Genomic DNA, 18,624 nt, shown 5'->3' on the forward strand with positions numbered 1-18,624 from the left:
AATATCACAAATTAAGGCCAAAATGCCCTTTATGTAACCATCTCAATTCCATTTCTCTATATACTTATTTTGCAAAGGGCAGCCTTCCATTTTGCTTCTTATACTAACATAAACATACAGGGTGTTATCAGTAATACAACATTCAATTGTTACATCCATAAAATAGGCTCTCTTTTTTTTTCTTCCTACAGAAAAGGATGTGGCCTTGCAGATGCTGAGTTTGCTTCATGAACCAGAAGAACATATCTGTAAATATTTGTAAATATCTCTTAATAGATGCTCATATTTTTAGTATAAAATCTTCCAAGATCTTATATGCAGTGGCACAGCAAAATTCTGCCTGCTTCTGTGTATAGACAGGATTCTGCCAGTGTTGAAGGTGTCATTAGCAGACAGGCACTCCATGAGGGGAACCAAGAGGCCAGAAAAAGGCAGGCCAAGACACTACATCTGCTTCATCTCTGTGTGGTCACCTCCCTTCCATGAGACCCTGCATCTCTGGTTAAACAAATCAGGAATTCATGGAAGTTTGGAGCACAAACAAGGTCTCTGCAAGATAACCTCTAATCCATTCTGACTCTGCCATTGGTGTCAGAAGTGGGACAGGCATGCCTCACTCACTGTCATGACCAGCTTTCAGTCACAGATCAGAATGCCAAGGTAGGAAACAGTAAGTAAAAGATGCCTGAAACATGAGAGTCTTCGTGAGAGGAGCTGAGCCAAGTGAAAATTATTCACTGTTCTTCTGCCTCCAATCATTGGGACCTTGCATATAAAAAAAGATGGCTGAGCCAAGAGCAATGAGCTCAAGGCATAATTCCTAGAAGCTTCTGTATGAGCCAAAACAGTAGCCAGAACTAAGAATTTTCTCCAAAGGGAGTTCAGACCCCAAAAGGAGGAAATGTCAGATTTGAGCCAAAACGTACAGATCACAAAGGGAGGACCCCCACTCAGACATCTGAAAAGATAGGCTGCTATGAGGGAAGTACCAAGATACCTAGAGCTCCACGTGGAACAGATCATCAGCAATTCTAGGGGGACAAACGATAGCTGCTGAGGTTTTGGAGTTAAGAGAAAATGAGAACGGAATTGAGAAATGCTTCAGGACTTGCTAAATTAATTCTCAAGTAAAAGTAATAACAATGTGATTCTGCATACAAGTGAATTTAAATGTATGCTGAACATTTTATGGGTGAGAAGACATAAAGATAATAAAGTAAGAAAGTTCTGACATCATCCACCTTCACTGAAAGAGTGACCAGTACAGAGAGAGGTCCCAAGTTATACTAAGAAATTCTGTTTTAATGTAAACCTGTGGCCGATTCATGTTGATGTATGGCAAAAACCATCACAATATTGTAAAGTAATTATCCTCCGATTAAAATAAATAGATTAATATTTTAAAAACAATATCATAGGTAAAAAAAATTTTGTTTTAAAATACACATACATCTTTACACACAATAATGACCCTGAAACTCTGGGATTTGTTCAGGTTAACTAAACACCAAAAATTGTGTTCAAGGGGTCAAGTCCCAGGAGTAATGTTCTACTTGGAATACATGTCCTCTGTACAGAAAATTTAAGACTTAATTGAAATGGAAATTTTGCAACAATAAGTACATCCTCCAAGAAAGTATTTAAACTTCTGTTTGAAGCAAGAGTGGTATGGAGTTCAGTTAAGGTGTTTGCATGTTTGAGCTGAGCATCTGAGCAGTTGGAAACTGTAAGTTTCCTTTTGCCAGGAGGTTCCACAGTTCCTCCATAAATTCAATTTAAAGGGCCTCAAGACAATGCAACTTAAGTGTTAGAGAGCTGCCCTCTGTTCTGTTCTAGACAATTGTGTTTAGAGGAAGATAACTATCCTAAACTGGAGCCAGCCGAGGTACAGAAAAGAGGCTGGCCATGCTCCTAGACTCTGACTATAACTGATCATTCCTCCCACTCCACCCCTCCCCAGTCCTGGTTTGAGACATGTTTCGGAGAAGGCAATGGCAACCCACTCCAGAACTCTTGCCTGGAAAATTCCATGGACGGAGGAGCCTGGTAGACTGTCGTCCATGGGGTCACGAAGAGTCGGACACTTACTGAGCGACTTCACTTTCACTTTTCACTTTCATGCATTGGAGAAGGAAATGGCAACCCACTCCAGTGTTCTTGCTTGAAGAATCCCAGTGATGGTGGAGCCTGGTGGGCTGCCATCTGTGGGGTCGCACAGAGTCAGACACGACTGAAGCGACTTAGCAGCAGCAGCAGAATCTTTAAAGTCTTTGTTCTGAAGTTTCCGAGCTAAAAACCATTACCCCAACCCAGTGTACACATTTCCTGTAATAAGAAGGTAAAAGGATAATGTAAAAGGTAAAGAGAGGATAAACAGAAAATATCTGGCAGGTGAAAGAAAAAATAACGGTTAAAATATCAGAGCTCTGGATCTGGAAATAGGAGAGAGACTAGATATGGAAACAGCTCTGAACTCAAAGCTGGTCTAGTGGAGCAGAATAAGATCCTTGACCCAGTCCTGCATGTAGAGCTGTGCAAGTTTCACAGAGCCACGTGCAGCAGCCTCACTTAGACACCAAAGTCGAGTGTGCCTCCCACCTCCTTCACAGCAGGAGGGGTGCCTGGCATCTAACCTTGCACAGTCTGACTCAGCAGGACTGAGGATGACAATGAATAAATGAGAAACTGCTCAAAAATCCAAGCCCCTGAAAGTAGAAGCCAGACAAGCAGTTCCCCAAGGCAGATGAAGGGCAAATTCGAGGCATCTTGGTTTCCTCTTTCCTCAAGGTCACCTTGCAGAGGTGAGTCCAGAAGGGCCTGGAGTTGGGCATTGTAAACCGGTGACCCTCCCACCTACTTACTTATAGACAACTGCCTAGACAAGCACAATGGGGACCTTTGGAACCACCACTCCCAACACCAAGCAAATAGGTAATGTGTGAAAACAGGTACATTTCTGGAGCACATCCCCATCAGGAGCTCTAATGTCTGGTCAGCCCATCCGGATTTCACAAAACCATCCTTCCTGGAAGATTTCATGGGCCCCATCCACGTGTGAGTGCTAAGTCTGATGCTATGGACATTAGCCCACCAGGCTCCTCTGCCCGTGGGATTCTCCAGGCAAGAACACAGGAGTGGGTTGCCATTTCCTCCTCCAGGGGATCTTCCTGACCCAAGGGTCGAGCTTGCGTCTCTTAAGTCTCCTGCGTTGGCAAGCAGGTTCTTTACCACCAGCATCACCAAAATACTGAGTAATGTTCTTCTGTAATGACTGTGCTACTGCCTCAGCAACCAAATCTAAAAGTTCAGGCAGGACATGTTTTGATCCATATAATAATTTGCATATTTACATTAAGCTTTTCAATCACTGCCAACTTAATTCTCAATTTTAGCCTGTGAAAATTAAAAGGAAAAAAAAACTGTCTAAAAATAGGTCCAAAAGGCCTAAAATATTAAGTACTAAATTTTTTACCGAGCATCTGTATGCAATAAAACTAACAAACTTCAGCTAAATTTGATTAATACCCTAACCTACTGTTTCCTATTAACTGGGTCTTGAGGAGCCTACATGCTAGTGTGATCATTTTATAGTCTTACAAAAACACAGTACTTCAACTTTTAGGGTAAGGTTTGAAAATTTTTCTCATGAATCTTCATATCAATTCATTTTTAATAATGACTTTCATAATTTTTTTAAGATTTAAGTCAATTGTGAGACAATAAATCTCTTTACTCAAAGTCCTTTAGAGAGTAAAACCTTGACGCTGAACTGACACTGGCACCCAAAATAATAAAAAGAATGAAAAGATATGAACACACTTTTAAAAGTGATGTTTGTATTTTTCTCCAAGAACCGAAATTTCCTATACCACGGGTCATTTATTTGAGGTTCCTGTGGCTGAGCTCCTAACGTGGTTCTGAAAGATCTTCCATTGCTGGGAGTCAAGACCTTAGGTGTTCCCTCCCCTTGAGGGTGAGCTGAACCCAGTGACTTGACTTGAACATGGCAACAGTGATGGATGTCACTTCCGAAATGAGGTTGCAAAGACTGACTTCCAGCTTGCTCTTACTCTCCCCCACCCCCTCAGCATCTCACTCTGGTGAAGGCAGGTACCATGCTGTGATGGAGAAGTCCATGTAGCAAGGAACCCAGATGGTCTCCCTCCAGCTCATGAAGAACTGAGGCCCTCAAGTCCAAGAGCCATGAGTAACTGAATCCTCCAAACAACCCTGTGAGTGATCTCAGGAGCGGACCCTTCCTCATTTGAGCCCAGGTGATGAAGACTGCTGGGAGAAATGTCAATAACCTCAGATGTGCAGATGACACCACCCTTATGGCAGAAAGTGAAGAGGAACTAAAAAGCCTCTTGATGAAAGTGAAAGAGGAGAGGGAAAAAGTTGGCTTAAAGCTCAACATTCAGAAAACATTCAGAAGATCATGGCATCTGGTCCCATCACTTCATGGGAAATAGATGGGGAAACAGTGGAAACAGTGTCAGACTTCATTCTGGGGGCTCTGAAATCACTGCAGATGGTGATTGCAGCCATGAAATTAAAAGACGCTTACTCCTTGGAAGGAAAGTTATGACCAACCTAGATAGCATATTCAAAAGCAGAGATGTTACTTTGCCCACAAAGGTCCGTCTAGTCAAAGCTATGGTTTTTCCTGTGGTCATGTATGGATGTGAGAGTTGGACTATGAAGAAAGCTGAGCGCCGAAGAATTGATGCTTTTGAACTGTAGTGTTGGAGAAGACTCTTGAGAGTCCCTTGGACTGCAAAGGAGATCCAACCAGTCCATTCTAAAGGAGATCAGTCCTGGGTGTTCTTTGGAAGAAATGATGCTAAAGCTGAAACTCCAGTACTTTGGCCTCCTCATGCGAAGAGTTGACTCATTGGAAAAGACTCTGATGCTGCGAGGGATTGGGGGCAGGAGGAGAAGGGGACGACAGAGGATGAGATGGCTGGATGGCATCACTAACTCGATGAACATGAGTTTGAGTGAACTCCAGGAGACGGTGATGGACAGGGAGGCCAGGCGTGCTGTGATTCATGGGGTTGCAAAGAATCGGACACGACTGAGCGACTGAACTGAACTGAAGTGATGACAGCCACAGCCACTATCCTGACTGCAGCCTGGGGCCCAGAGCACCCAGCTGGGCCACTCAGAGTCCTGATTCAGAGAAACGGTGAGACAATAAAGCCACTAAGTCTCGAGGGATAACCGATTACGCAGCAACAGACAACTCACCAAGCTGACTTAGGGTTAGACTGGATTTCCGTTTTTCCTCTTAGAAAGCTGGTGCCCAAAAAACACAAACAGTGAGCATCTCCTGGACCCACGCCCTTAAGGGCTGACTCCAACATGCTTAAGAAAAGAAGAAACGGTGGCATCAGTGTCCAGGCGACGCTCACAGGCAAGCACATACTACGACAATACCAAAATTATCTTTAATTAATATATTTGCATGATCTAATCAACTTACCAAAAAAACACAAAGAGATAAATGGTCATAGAGGCATGCTGTTTAAAAATGTCTTTCTTAAATGGTAACAATGACCCTATATGCAAGACAGCAAAAGAGACACAGATGTAAAGAACAGACTTTTGGACTCTGTGGGAGAAGGCAAGGGTGGGATGATTTGAGAGAATAGCATTGAAACATTTTTTTATATTACCATATGAGAAATAGATTGCCAGTCCAGCTTCGATGCATGAGACAGGGTGCTCAGGGCTGGTGCACTGGGATGACCCTGAGGGAATGGGATGGGGAGGCAGGTGGGAGGGGGGTTCAGGATGGCGGACACATGTACACCCATGGCTGATTCATGTCAATGTATGGCAAAAACCACTACAATATTGTAAAGTAATTAGCCTCCCATTAAAATAAATAAACTTTTTTTTAAATGTCTTTCTTTTTCTCTCCCTAACATTAGCAACAGCTCTTGTTTTATTCAGTTTTCTTCCAGTGGACAAATAAAACACCACAATGGGCAGCTCAGGTTCTGACATCTCCACCAAAAGGGACCAGGTCTCTTTGGAAGAAATGACTGATTGGATGTTTGAAACAGAAAACCTGGAGGTGAGCCTGAAGTTCCTCGTTGTCACAGAAAAGTCAGGATGCTGTCAAAGATGTCTGAAAATGGAGAAAACGGAATTGGTTTAAAGGGGCTCCCATTGACCTACTTGATGCCAACTGAGCAGCAGAGAAAGGCATAATTATAGTCCATTAAAGCTAATCCAGACCATCCAAGGCCGCCCGTTCATGAGGATCAAACCCGTAAGCAGTCTTTAAAGCATTCTCCCTGCTGATGTTGAATCCATGAATTCATGCTTGGTTCCAAAGACACAAATACATGACCCTTAAACAGATGAATAATAACCATCCCCTGAGAGTTAGAAAAGGACCAAAACAAATGCGCTTGTCGTCTCATGACTGGCTTTGGAACCACTGGGATAAATGGGAGTAAAGCAAAGTCAGGGTGATCTGAGAGGAACAGGATTTCCAGGGTCTTGGGAAGCTGGAGCCGGGAATGTGGGTGGCATTCCCCTGGATGCAGTCACGTTGCCCAGCATGTCTGAGGTTAATAGACACCTTAAGAGCAGCACACGGTCTGCTGGGGGCACATTCTCCGGGGTGTTTACAGAAATCCCCCAAAGGCAGAAAAATGCAAGGATGGAACTTTTTCTCACCCCTAAAAACTATCCATCCTGTTAGGAAACTAAGAAGCCAAAACCATGTTGTATCTGCCCCCGAGCAGGGGGCTTCCCAATTTCTACATCCTTGGCTTAATGAGAAAGATAACGGATGAATGGTCTATTCCCTCCCCTTCCACCACCAATCCAAAGCCTACCAAAACACTCCAGGCCCAAAGCATTCACATTCTCAAATGTAACAGACATTGCCAAATGAGCACTCAGAAAAGCTGTGTCAATATTCACTACTCAACAGTGAACAAAGCCACCTAATTGTTCCTATCCTTGTCAAAACGTGATAGTCTTAAACTTTTTCATTTTTGCCAAACTGATGAGAGGGAAGAAAAGTTAGCTCACTGATTTATTAATCCACAGCCTAAAGGAGGTGGGGGGAACAACCACAAATAAAGGCTTGCAGAAAACGAATGCACCAAACTGTTTTGGAGACTGGCAAGGCTTCCCAGGTGGCGCTAGTGCTAAAGAACCTGCCTGCCAATGCGGGAGACGTAGGAGACATGGGTTCAATCCCTGCGTCGGGAAGATCCCCTGGTCAGGAGGGCGTAGCAACCCACTTCAGTCTTGGCAACCCACTCCAGTCTTCTTGCCTGGAGAATCCCACGGACAGAGGAGCCTCGTGGGCTGCAGCCCACAGGGTCTCACAGACTCAGACACAACTGCAGCGACTTAGCATGCACACACACGTGAAAGGCTCAAGCAAGAGTGATGCCATTTACTAGGTGCCTATTTCACGCCAGGAACCGAGCTTGACAATAAACAGGAGTTATCTTTGGCTCTTGCAGCACCAGGGCACTAGTGGGCCCCACTCACAGACGCAAAGATAGGTTCAGAACAGTGCAGTAACTTACCGAGTTCACATCACAAGCCAGGAGCTGGGAGTTGAGGGTCACTCAGCCATCAGCACCTCCCAGTTTTCAAATCTTTCCATCACTCTAAAATGCTCTCTCATGCCCACCCGCGACAAATCTCCGCTCCCTTGCCCAGCCCCCGGCAACTACTGTTCTGCCTTCTGTCTCCACAGAGTTGTCTTTGCTGAATATTTAATATAATATGTAATCTTTTGCATCTGGCTTCTTTTGTTCAATGTAATGTTTTCTGAGGTTCATCCAATGCTACAGCCTAGTATCAACAGCTGACTCCTTTTTCTTGCTAGTAGTAACCCACTGGATGGATTCGCCAGTTGAGGGACATCTGGAATGTCCCCAGCTTTTGGCGACCATGAAGAACACTGCTACGAACATTCGCGTACGTGTCTGTGTTGACATATGTTTTCATCTCTGTTGGGTACATTCCTAGAAGCGGAATGGCTGGATCCTATGGCACGTGTATGTTTAACTTTTCAAAGAAACTGCCAAACTGCTTACTGAAGTGGCGTCACCATTTTTTTTTTTACCAACTCCCCACCCCATCCAGCCTGAAATGAAAATTGTAAGCTAAATATTCAAGAAATTGGAAATACTTTCTAACTCTTCCCCGCATGTACCAGTGAATGTGTGTGTGTGTGTCAGACAGACTTTGGCAGTTTGACTCCAGGGTGAAAAATTAAGTCTAATGCTGGGGACTCACTTCCATGGATCAGTCACCCATCGATGGTAGATCTGGTTGGGACTTCGGAGCAGCCTTCACCTGGGCAAACAGTAATACCTAGGATACCCCCAAGGGAAATAGTGCTGATATTTTGAAATAAAACCAGCCAAAAGGATCACCATTTCTCCTCACCTTTTCACACTCTGCCTTTTTGACACATTAATTCCCATTTTTCACAGCTGACTTCTGGCAGGTTTCTTGGGATCTATGCTTTGCGTCCTTACTACATCCCTCTTTCTTTTTTAGCACCAGTAACTCTTACTGATAGATAATAAATAATTCTTATCATGGTCATTTCTGCCTCTTCCAGGCAAATTAGAGTGTCCAGCAAGGCCACCTCCGAGGCTGAAGGCCATCACCCCCACTGGTCACCCTGTCCGACCTGCACACACCACCAGGGATCCCCCGTCTCTTTGGCTGCCTCTGATTGCTCTTAATCCATAAAATACCTGCGGCGTTCTTCCTCTCCAAACCAATTTGAATCCACTTTATAAGATTTCACAAGACACTCTAACTGCTTTCTAATATCTACATGGGTACTGCCTCCCAGCCCCAATTCTGTAATGTGCCTGCAAATGCTATTACACCTGTCAGGCATGGTTTGTTTTCAATAATCTCATAGGTTTTTATTTCTTGGAATGCCACAGCCCTCTGTGTGTTTACTTAGTCTTTGCTTATTTGTCAAGTGCACGAAGCATCTTTCTCCCCACTGCCCCAGAGTGCCAAGCACTTGATTTCTAGGTTAGGTAAGAGATAGAAATAGATCAGGAGGCAGAGCCCGAAGGCAAGGAAGACGGTGTGAGGGGGGAGGGCGGGGGGTGGGTGGTAGGAAGGGAGAGGAGACACAGGCAGCTGCTTGCCTGTTACATCGTGCAACTACTTGGTTTTCTATCTGTTCTCATTTACAAGATATGTGCTTGGAAACAAACAAGCCTATCTTTGAATGGCCAAATGTATTAGTAACACCTGTTTCATCCCAAATCTCTTTCTAAAAGTGGCTGCAGAGAATCAAGAACCTCCCCCTCCCCCTGCAAAAAAAAAGAAAAAAAAAAGGAAAACTAAAAATCATTACCAAAACTCAGCTAATTTTCAGTTCATAACTGAGCTTAACACCGGTATTCCCTTGGCCTGTGTACATACACCAATGCCAGGGCAAGTAAGAGAAAAGGCGCCCCTTCAGTACAAAGCAGTACAATGCACTCACCCTGCGTGTATCGTCTTATCTGGTCTTGACAAAATCCAGCAAAGCAGCTATGTTCATTTTCACCCGACAAATGAGGAGCTGGCGATTCAAGGAGTAAATAAAGGACTTGCCCACAACTGGCACAGTTAGAAAGAGGCAGGAGCAGAATTCAAACTGAGGACTTAAGACTCCAAAGCTCATACTCTTTATTTTTTTTTTCTTTTTTTTTTTTTTGCTCAATCAGGCTGCCTCCTGAGTTAAACTTCTCACACACACACCATAGTTGCCATGAGATTCTACCATCTCTTCATCACCATAAATAAATATGTATCAGGGACCCACCACCTATATGGCACTGCTCTTGTTTCCACAGCAACACGCTGCCAGAGTGTCATGGGAGTATCCCGTGTTCAAAAGAATGACACCGTAATGTCCTGTGGCCGTGGCTCTGAAAGGTGACAGTTAACACTACTACAGAGGACGCCGTCTCAGTCGGCAGTCTGCAGCCGGCAGGAGCCGTGCTGGGGCTAGGCAAGAAGAAAAGGACAGGAGAAAGGCAGTGGGTTGCAGCCCAAGACGGTGGTCTGCTTTCGCTACGAACATGCTTGCGGTTGTTGCTGAAACAATCCAAGCCAGGTTTGCGCGTTAATTGTTCTTTTATTGGGAAACAAATCAAGCAATCCAGGAGAGAAAGTCAAATTTGACTGTACTGCTAACAGCTCCCCAGAGGTAATGATTATCGAGGTAAATGACTACATCGCTAACAACTGCCATCGCAAGTCAGCCCCTCTCAGATCCATTCTTGCTCTCAGCGTACAGATGCCAAAACCCACTAGTGCATAAATGAATGATGCCCTCATCCACTTGTTTTAACTGTCTCCTTCTTTCCTCATCCCAAACCATGTTTTTGCCACAGTTTTCAGAGGCTGATTTTAAATGCTTTTTTTTTTTTTTTAACCATCATTCCTTACAAACATCATCCTGGCTCATAAAACACATCTCACAAGAAAGAAGAGGGGAAGTTGCCTTCTGATGACAAGCTTTCACCACTGACTTTTGGACACCGTGCCCAACATGTTACAGCAAAGCATATCACCCCAACTGTGTGCTTGGATGTAAGCTTACAAACGGAAATTGGTTTTCAGACTGGGACTTTCCAGATAAAAAGACTATGCAGAGCACACCATTGGGTTTTTAAACATATCATTTACGCAAACTTGCCAAAAGTTTTAAGTCAGATTCTTTCGAAGAAATCAAACTGAGTCATATTTATGCTACATTGGATATCAAAATGTCTCCAAGTAGAAATAAAGTATGAAGAGAGGTCCGTTTTTAAAAGTCAACATTTGCAGCATTCCTGAATCTACAAGTGCAGCTGTTAGAAACCTGGGGAAAACAATTAACTTAAATGGACCAGCTAGCATTAAACCAGAGAGACAAGATACCACGGAAAATTCCCATTTTTACAAATGAGTGAGGCTCAGAATGCATCAGATCTCCAACACAAGCTAATCCCCTCTCGTTTAAGGAGTCCTTGGAACAAACGCAGCCCCTTGCTAAGTATATGCTACACGGCGCCTGCAGTGAAGCCCACTCTACTCAGGAAAAATCAAAAGAAACATGGTTCCTTAAGAGCAGATTTCTTCCCAAACTGTACTCCAGGATTGCTTTTCTTTCCCCAGTGTTCCGAAGAGCAAACAAAGAAAAGGTGCTTGCTCCTCACACTTCTCTAAATGTTTTAACAAAAGGCTGCTGAATAAACACATTACTCATTTAAAAACTGAAAAGAAGTTCTATTCCGAAGATGAAAGCAACTAGATTTGCATTTTAACAGTTGTGGGCGAGCGCCACCTGGCGGGAGCATCCGGAAGCGGCGTGCTTCCAGCCTCCGGCAGCTTCCCAAGCCCGGACGGTTTTTACCGCACGCTGCCCAAGAACGCTGCGAGACCCGTGGAGGAATATTTTTGATACTGATTCTCGCGGAGGGAACGTGAGTATCACTCACGGGTGGCAGGCCGCCCAGGCCCTGGAGGATAGTGAAATGTAAGTCATGAGTGATGTTTGGTCCCCAGTAATGCCCCCAAGCACCCTCCTTCCTTCCCTGACCTAGCACACCTAACACAGATTCGAAACGAGGAAAACAGAACTGCGCACCATCTTCAGAATGATGTGTGGCTGTCCCTCTTCCCTTACTGGCTAAGCCAACCTTTCAGCTCCACACACCTCAAAAGAAGTGTCCTAGTCACCTAACTTCCCAGCCACGAAGCAGGCTGCCCCCCTTCGCGTAAGTCCCATAATCAGTTTCCATTTTGGAGTAAGGAAGACCCCAGTGCATTTCCCATGGAAGGTCACTCCAGCGGCTCTTACCCTCGGAAGCAGCCTATTTAAGGAGATTACGCTGCCCACGGTTTCTTTCTCTTTCTCCTCGCTTTCAGCGTGATAATAGACGGGCACCGCTGTTAGTCAATTCAAAACGCATCTTATCCTAAGTCCCACCTGCTCATCTCTGTCTGCCCCTGTGATCCCGGCAGTCTCCCCTCTGCGTGATCACACCTGAGCTCATTGGTGCTAGGAAACTTCAAAATGATTCCAAACTTGGAGGCATACCTGCACCACTTCCTCCCTTCCCTCCTTCCCCCACCGCCTACTCGCTGGGGGGTTCAGGGCTGGAAGCTGCCCCCGGTGGGGGCTGGGATGTGTGAGACCCCACCCAGCCAGGGTCCTGCAGGCCTCCGGTACATGTCAACTTGCCCTTAGGAGCACGCCAGGGCAATCCCCCACACACACTAGGGCAACTACGTCTATTCGCCTCCTTCCCACGGTCAAGCCCAAATACGAGTCCCCCAAACTTTTCTGGAGCAGACACGCTCACAGGTCAAAGCCGCGACACCGAAAGGGCCTTAATGGGGGCGCCCGTTTACTTGGGATGGAAACCACCGGGTAGGAAGGAGGGCTCGCCGCCTCAGCCTTGAACACGAACACCCCCGCGGTGCTTTCAGGGGCGTAAGGACAAGCTCAGGGGCGCAGGTGGTTAGAGCGAGTCTGGAGCCGCCTGGATCTCCCGAGTGAAAAGAAAAGCCACCTCCCTGGCAGCCTCGGCCTGCCAGCAACCAGTCCTCCCCGCGAAAAGCGCGTGCTGCCCAGGAAGCTGCGGGGAGAGGACGCTCCCCCCGCCACCACCCCGGGCGTCGATGCCGCTTCTCATCTCGCCGCCCCAAACACTCGAGTGACAGATTCCGACAAGTGGGAGGCGGCGAGCGGAAATATTCTCCGCGGCCGCAGAAAGTTACTCGAGCCCGGGGACCGGCAGGAAAGTAAAGCGGTGCACTTGACCGAACGCGGCCGGCCGAGGGACGCCGGGAGCCGGGCACGCTGGCCCGGACGCGCCTGGACGCGGCAGCCCGCTGCTGCAGGCGGGGACCCGGGCTCCGGCAACCCCCTCGAGCCCGCACAACTTTCTCCGCCCGGGACCCAGCGGCGGACGCCGGGACGCGCCGGAGAGGGAGCGGGGGTCGGGGGCGCACTCACCTGCGGCGCTCTGCGCCCGGGCGCCGGGCAGCGGCGGCAGCTGCAGCCGCAGGAGCAGGCTGAAGGCGAGCGCGGCGAGGTTCGCCATCCGTGCGGCAGCGGCTCAGCCCCTTCCCGCGGGGGCCGGGGCCGGGACTGGGGCGGGCGCGGGGCGGCCCCGCATCGCCGGCGCGGCCGCAGGCGGTGCGCGCCGCTGGGCTCCGGGAGCCGGCGCCGCTGCGCTCGAAGCCGAGGCGCGGCGCGAACTGAGGCGGGAGGCTGGGCGGGGGCGGGACGCGGGGCGGGGGGCGGTGTCCCCGGAGTCCTAACGCCGCCGCCGCCGCCCGCCCGCCCGGCGCTCCGCCTCGGCCGCGCACACACCCTCGCGCGCACGCCCGCGCCTCGCACACGCCCGCGCCTGGCCCACGCGGGCTCCCCGCGCACCCTCGCCCGGCCGGCCGGCTCGGGGCCGCTCTCTCGCACAGTCACGCGCCTACACTCAGCGCCCCCGCACCCACGCGGCCCGCGGGGTCCTCTCCTCTTCGCCCGGAGCCGAGCCACCGCGTGCACCGTCTGCCTGGCTGGGGCGCAGGTATCGGGGTGCGATGGCGGGGAGGGAGAGGGGGAGCTGCCGTTTGAACTCGGAGTGGGCGAACAGGTGAGTGGGGGACGGGTGCTAGTGGGGGGAGGCCGAGGGCAGCCGTCTGGACTCGGGACGGGGAGCCAGGTGAATGGGGGTGATGGGAGGGGGCTCTGCCCTAAACAGGAGCAGGTGTCCACTAGCGAGGGTATCCGGCACGCCCTAAGATGACAATTTCATGTAAGAGTCGTCACCGCACCACAGGCACACATATAGATACGCGCGCGCGCACACACACACACACTCTCTCTCTTCTGGGTGCATCGGTGCACCGCAGTCGTCCCCCACCCACCTCATCAGCCTCCCAGGCACCCCTCTTATTCACCCACACCTCCCTCTTGTCGCTACCCCCAACTTGGGAGGGGAGCGAAGACTGGCCGTGAGGCATCCCAGCCTCTCGCTGCCTTTGCCCTTCCCCTTTTGCCTGAGCCAGAACCCTGAAGCTTTTTCCTATTTCTTCCCGGTCTGAACAAAGACCCGATTGAGGCTGAAAGCCTAAAACCATCGATCAGAGTCCGGTCTGTCCCTTGCAGCCCACGGGCAGCGACTCTGCCCTCCTGGGATCAGGGGATCTCATGGAAGAGACCAGGTGCCCCTTGGTCCTGGCTGGGGGGCTTGGGCTATAAAAGCCAGAAGAAGGGTCTCTGGGCAAAGCTCAAGGGATTCACACTCTGAACCTGACCAGTCCCCTAACCCCCACCCCATCCCCAGCATCAGCTTTGTTAGGATTCCAAAGATGGGATTGGACAGACTGTTGGGGAGAAATACAAAAGTCAGGCATGGCGGGGGCTCTGGATTGAGTTGCTATGGCAGAGAACACAGTCTCTCTCCCCTGTACCCTAGTTCCCACTAGATGCAGTGGGACACTTGCCTTGGATGGAGACCCGTTAACTCCCCCCACACTGCACTGTCCTGCCACTCCTGTCTGGCTCCCGCACCACCTTCAAACGGTGAAGGGCTTAGTGGACTAGCCAGTGCTCATCTAGGCGGAGGCCCGGGAGTGGACCAGCTGCTTCAGAGATTCTTTATAATTCTATAGATTTCAACAGGGCACTAAGCCATGTGCCCTGCTGTGCTAATTTCTAGGGGCACAAAGGTGACTGGCTCTCAGGACAGCTGGGTTGGGAAGATCCCTTCCGCTCAGAGCTAAACAGCTGGCTACAGCGTCCATCAAACCCTCATCCAAGGTTTGTCTCAGGCAGAGGAGTTGTTAGCAAGGCCTGACCCAGGCCCATGACCTGTGACTCTGGACATGGCTGATCCTAGGGCCTGACCCGGGAAGCAGGAAATTTCTAAGCCACTAGGGAGCTTCTGATTTCTTATAACTTGTCCTGGCTCCCTTTGGCTCCTCTTCATGCCCTCTCTCAAACTTTCTGGAAAAGCACAAAATGCATGTCTCAGTAGTGTCTTCAGAGCACAAGCCCTCCCATATCCACAGTCTAAAGGTGCTATATTGCTGCCCTAACCTACTGAGTGGGGTTCAGGTGACCCCAAAATAAAGCTCCACTCCAGGGACTTTCCTGATGGTCCAGTGGGTAAGACTCTGCTTTCCCAATGCAGGGGGCCTGGATTCAATCCCTGGTTAGGGAACTAGATCCTGCATGGTGCAACTAAGACCTGGCACAGTCAAATAAATATTTTTTTAAAAGCTCCACTCCCAAGGTCACCAAGCTGGTGAGCAGGACCATCACCTGCCCTTGTCACTGGACTGTACCTGCCCCTGTTCAAGCCAGGGCTCTCTGTGTTTTGCCTGCCGCCCTCCGCCTGGAAACTGATGCCTCTATTTCTTCAGGAGCCAAACCCACCACCCAGTAAGACTCTGACTCTGGTCCCACCACCGTGCCTTTGCACCTGCCGTTCTCTCTGCCTGGAAAGCCCTTCCCTGTATCACCTCCCCGAATAGCTCTTTAAATGACTTCTCTAGCCAAGAGGCACTTCCTGCCCACGGCCAGTTGCCAAGGCCCCCTGAGACAGCCGCTGGGGTGATGCTTTCCATACAGTGGGGATGTGGTTTGTCTCCTGGGACTTTTCCACAAGCCTGAGTTCTCAAAGGGCACCTAGACACTTAAGACAGGGACGCTAGCTGATGGGAGGTTGAAGGGAGGGATGGCTCAGATGATGGGCTTCTCAGAGGAGGGACTTCGTGGAGAGGAACAGCGTCATCTCCCACCCTCCTTTGTGGGAACTTCAGTGCTGATTAGAAAGGAGGGGCTGCTTTCCCATCTGCCCCCATCAGTCGGGGAAGCTGTGGGGTGGGGGAGGGGGTCTTGACCACATGTTCACTCCTGGCTCAGGGCCGGGTTCAGTGTTCTCCTGAAGCAAGGAGGCCAGGGCCTGGGGTGAGCTTTGTGATGGCTTCAGAGGGCCCCCTACCCCCTTTCAATTCCACTCAAGAAGGTGGCCTCTTCTCCTTAATCCCGTGGGACAGAGGGCAAGCCCTCTCTCAGCCCTGATGTCCCTGTCTACACAGTGACTTCCCTTTCAGCTCTGGGGGCGCCAAGACAGGAATGTTCAGACACAGCTGCAGCTCTCTCAGCCCAAGCATAGTTTGAGGGGCAGCCTGAAACACATATTCTTTCAGCGAGGGAGTTGGCTGACTGCCATGTGCCATGGCTGGGCTGTGGGTGTGCAGCTTGAACCGTAGACTTGGTCTTTGCCTTCCTGGAGCTTGCAGTGGAGAGCTGAAGATCTGGAGGTGACCTTCATCTCCCCAGCCCCTCCCTCTGCCCCCGGCGATGGTCAGCTCTACAGTGGGGATCAGAGGACCAGGGAGAAGACACCTTGGGCCAGGATGCCTTACTTACCCGTGGGGAAAGCCTGGTGATGTAGCTGTTTTATCCCCGTCTTATCCACAAGGAAACTCAAAGAGGCTTCACCCTATGTAGGGAGGCGGCTGAGGAGCGGCCCTCCACTGGTGCCTTCTCTCTCCTTGCTGTTGTGCAGGGTACCTCTAGCCATTTAAATACAGAATTTAGAAATTGAGTCTTTAGTCACGTTAACCACATTTCAAGTGCTCAGGGGCTTTATGTGGTTAGCGGCTGCCATATTGGACAGCACAGATATAGACCATTTTCATTAACAGAGAAAAACCTATTAGCACTGCTCGAACTACAGCCTATGGGCCAAACCTGGCCCACTGCCTGCTTTTTCTTTTTAAATAAAGTTTTACTGGAACACAGCCATGCTTATTATTCATGTGTGTACTGCCTGTGGTTGCTTTTAGCAGAAAGTTCTATTAGACAGTGCTGCTCTCAAGCAGGGGTCAGCAAACTACTGTAATAGGGAAGAATCTTTGTATTCTATTACGAGTTAATACTAAAGGGATGTTGCCTATAAGCTTAAATTATACATAATGGCCCATTTCTGGGAAAACTGCCTCCCAGATGAGTGTTATGCTAAAATGCCTTTGTTTAGGACCACCTGTGAATGGCTGCAGGAAAGAAGAAATTAACACACTCCCTCAGGAGTCTGACCAGAACCAGAAAATGTTTTAGTTGACCCCCTCCCCTCTTAGTATAGAAGAAGCCTGAATTTTAACTGAGGGCAAGCTGGTTCTTTGGGATGCTACCATCTTCTCCGTCTGGCTGGCTTTCTAAATAAGTTGCTTTTCCCTACTCCAGCAACTTGTCTCTGGATTTTTTGGCCTGTCCTGCAGCAAACATTACAAGCTTGAACTCAGCAACACTGCCACCTGTAAGGTCCTTTGTAAAGTCCTGCTTTGGGGTGTGGCAGTATTATTGGATAATGCATGTTTTTGTAGAACAAAATGGTTGGGTCGTGAGGTTCCACTTGAAAAATACTTAGTTGTTTAGTTGCATTTGAGTTATTTATATTTGCACGTCTTGACAGGAAGCGTGGCTGAGCAGGATCCTATGGGGACTTCCCAGAAGAGCCCCTGATCTAGGTCCTCTGCCTGCTTCTTGTCTGTGGAAAAACTGTGGCCTCCTGGGCTTCCCTAAGGTCCAAAGAGTACATTTACTCAGAGAGGTGAGAAAATACAGAAAGAAAGGAAAATAGTCAAGCAGTACAAAATAATAATAGCTTAGCCGTTAAACAAATTCAAGGACTTTTAGTCCTTCCTCAGAGGCTATAGATAATATTCTGAGCCCTGTCCTTTGCACTGTTTTGCAGATACTGAAACCCCCACCAGGTGGAAGAAGTTAACTGTATGCCACCCACAAGCATGTAGCCCCAGTCCGGTTGGAACCGGAAGGTTGATGACATTGACTCCTGATGACCTCACCACCAACCGATCAGAAGAATGTCCACAAGCTGATCACACACCCCAGAATCCCCATCCCTTATCCTGTCTTTAAAAACCTTCTCCCGAAAGCCTTCAGGGAGTTCGGGCCTTTAAAACACTAGCTGCCCTGGCCTCCTTGCTTGGTTCCCTGCAGTAAACACTGCACGGTCCTTCACCAGCACCCAGTGTGAGTAGATTGGCTCGCCTGCACGTGGCAAAGCAGACCCAAATTTGGTTCAGTAACAACAGCACTAGTGTTTATTAATATTTCTGCCATAAAAACATTATTCACATAAGCCGGAATCTAGCCCACCTCCTGTTTTTATAAATAAAGTTTTATTGAAACACGGTCCTGCATATTTGTTTACAGTTGCCTTTGGCTGCTCTCGGCACTGCAGAGGCAGAATTGAGTAACTGTGACAGAGATTATCTGGCCCATTTCACTGAAAATATTTACTCTCCTTGCCCTTTACAGAAGAAGTTGCCAGCCCCCTCTCCAGAGCAGTGTCACAGTGCAAGCTGACAATCATTGGTAAAAACTGGTTCTCAAAATGTGGTCCTTGGACTGGTGGCATCAGTATCACCTGGGAATGTGGTAGGAATGCAAATTCTTGGGCCCTACCCTATACCTACTGAATTAGAAACGCTAGAGGTGGGGCCCAAGAATGTGTTTTCACCAGTCTCCCAGGTGATGCTCCCAGGTGAGCGTGTTTAGAAGATGCAGGCTCATGTTGAGAAATCACAGATCTA

The 18,624-nt window shown here is 48.6% G+C and overlaps 1 protein-coding gene across 1 annotated transcript in view; it reads right to left on the reverse strand.

Moving 5' to 3' along the window:
• Window positions 1–13,163, reverse strand: part of PTPRT (protein tyrosine phosphatase receptor type T) — a 1,166,895-nt gene extending 1,153,732 nt beyond the window's left edge. The window contains exon 1 of the mRNA XM_042230145.2: window positions 13,013–13,163. Within this exon, the coding sequence (XP_042086079.1) occupies window positions 13,013–13,100 (88 nt within the window). The 5' untranslated portion in view covers window positions 13,101–13,163. The remainder of the gene's footprint in view (window positions 1–13,012) is intronic.
• Window positions 13,164–18,624: the final 5,461 nt, after the last annotated feature.

Source organism: Ovis aries, chromosome 13 (genome assembly GCF_016772045.2).
Source record: "Ovis aries strain OAR_USU_Benz2616 breed Rambouillet chromosome 13, ARS-UI_Ramb_v3.0, whole genome shotgun sequence".
Taxonomy (NCBI): Eukaryota; Metazoa; Chordata; class Mammalia; order Artiodactyla; family Bovidae; genus Ovis; species Ovis aries.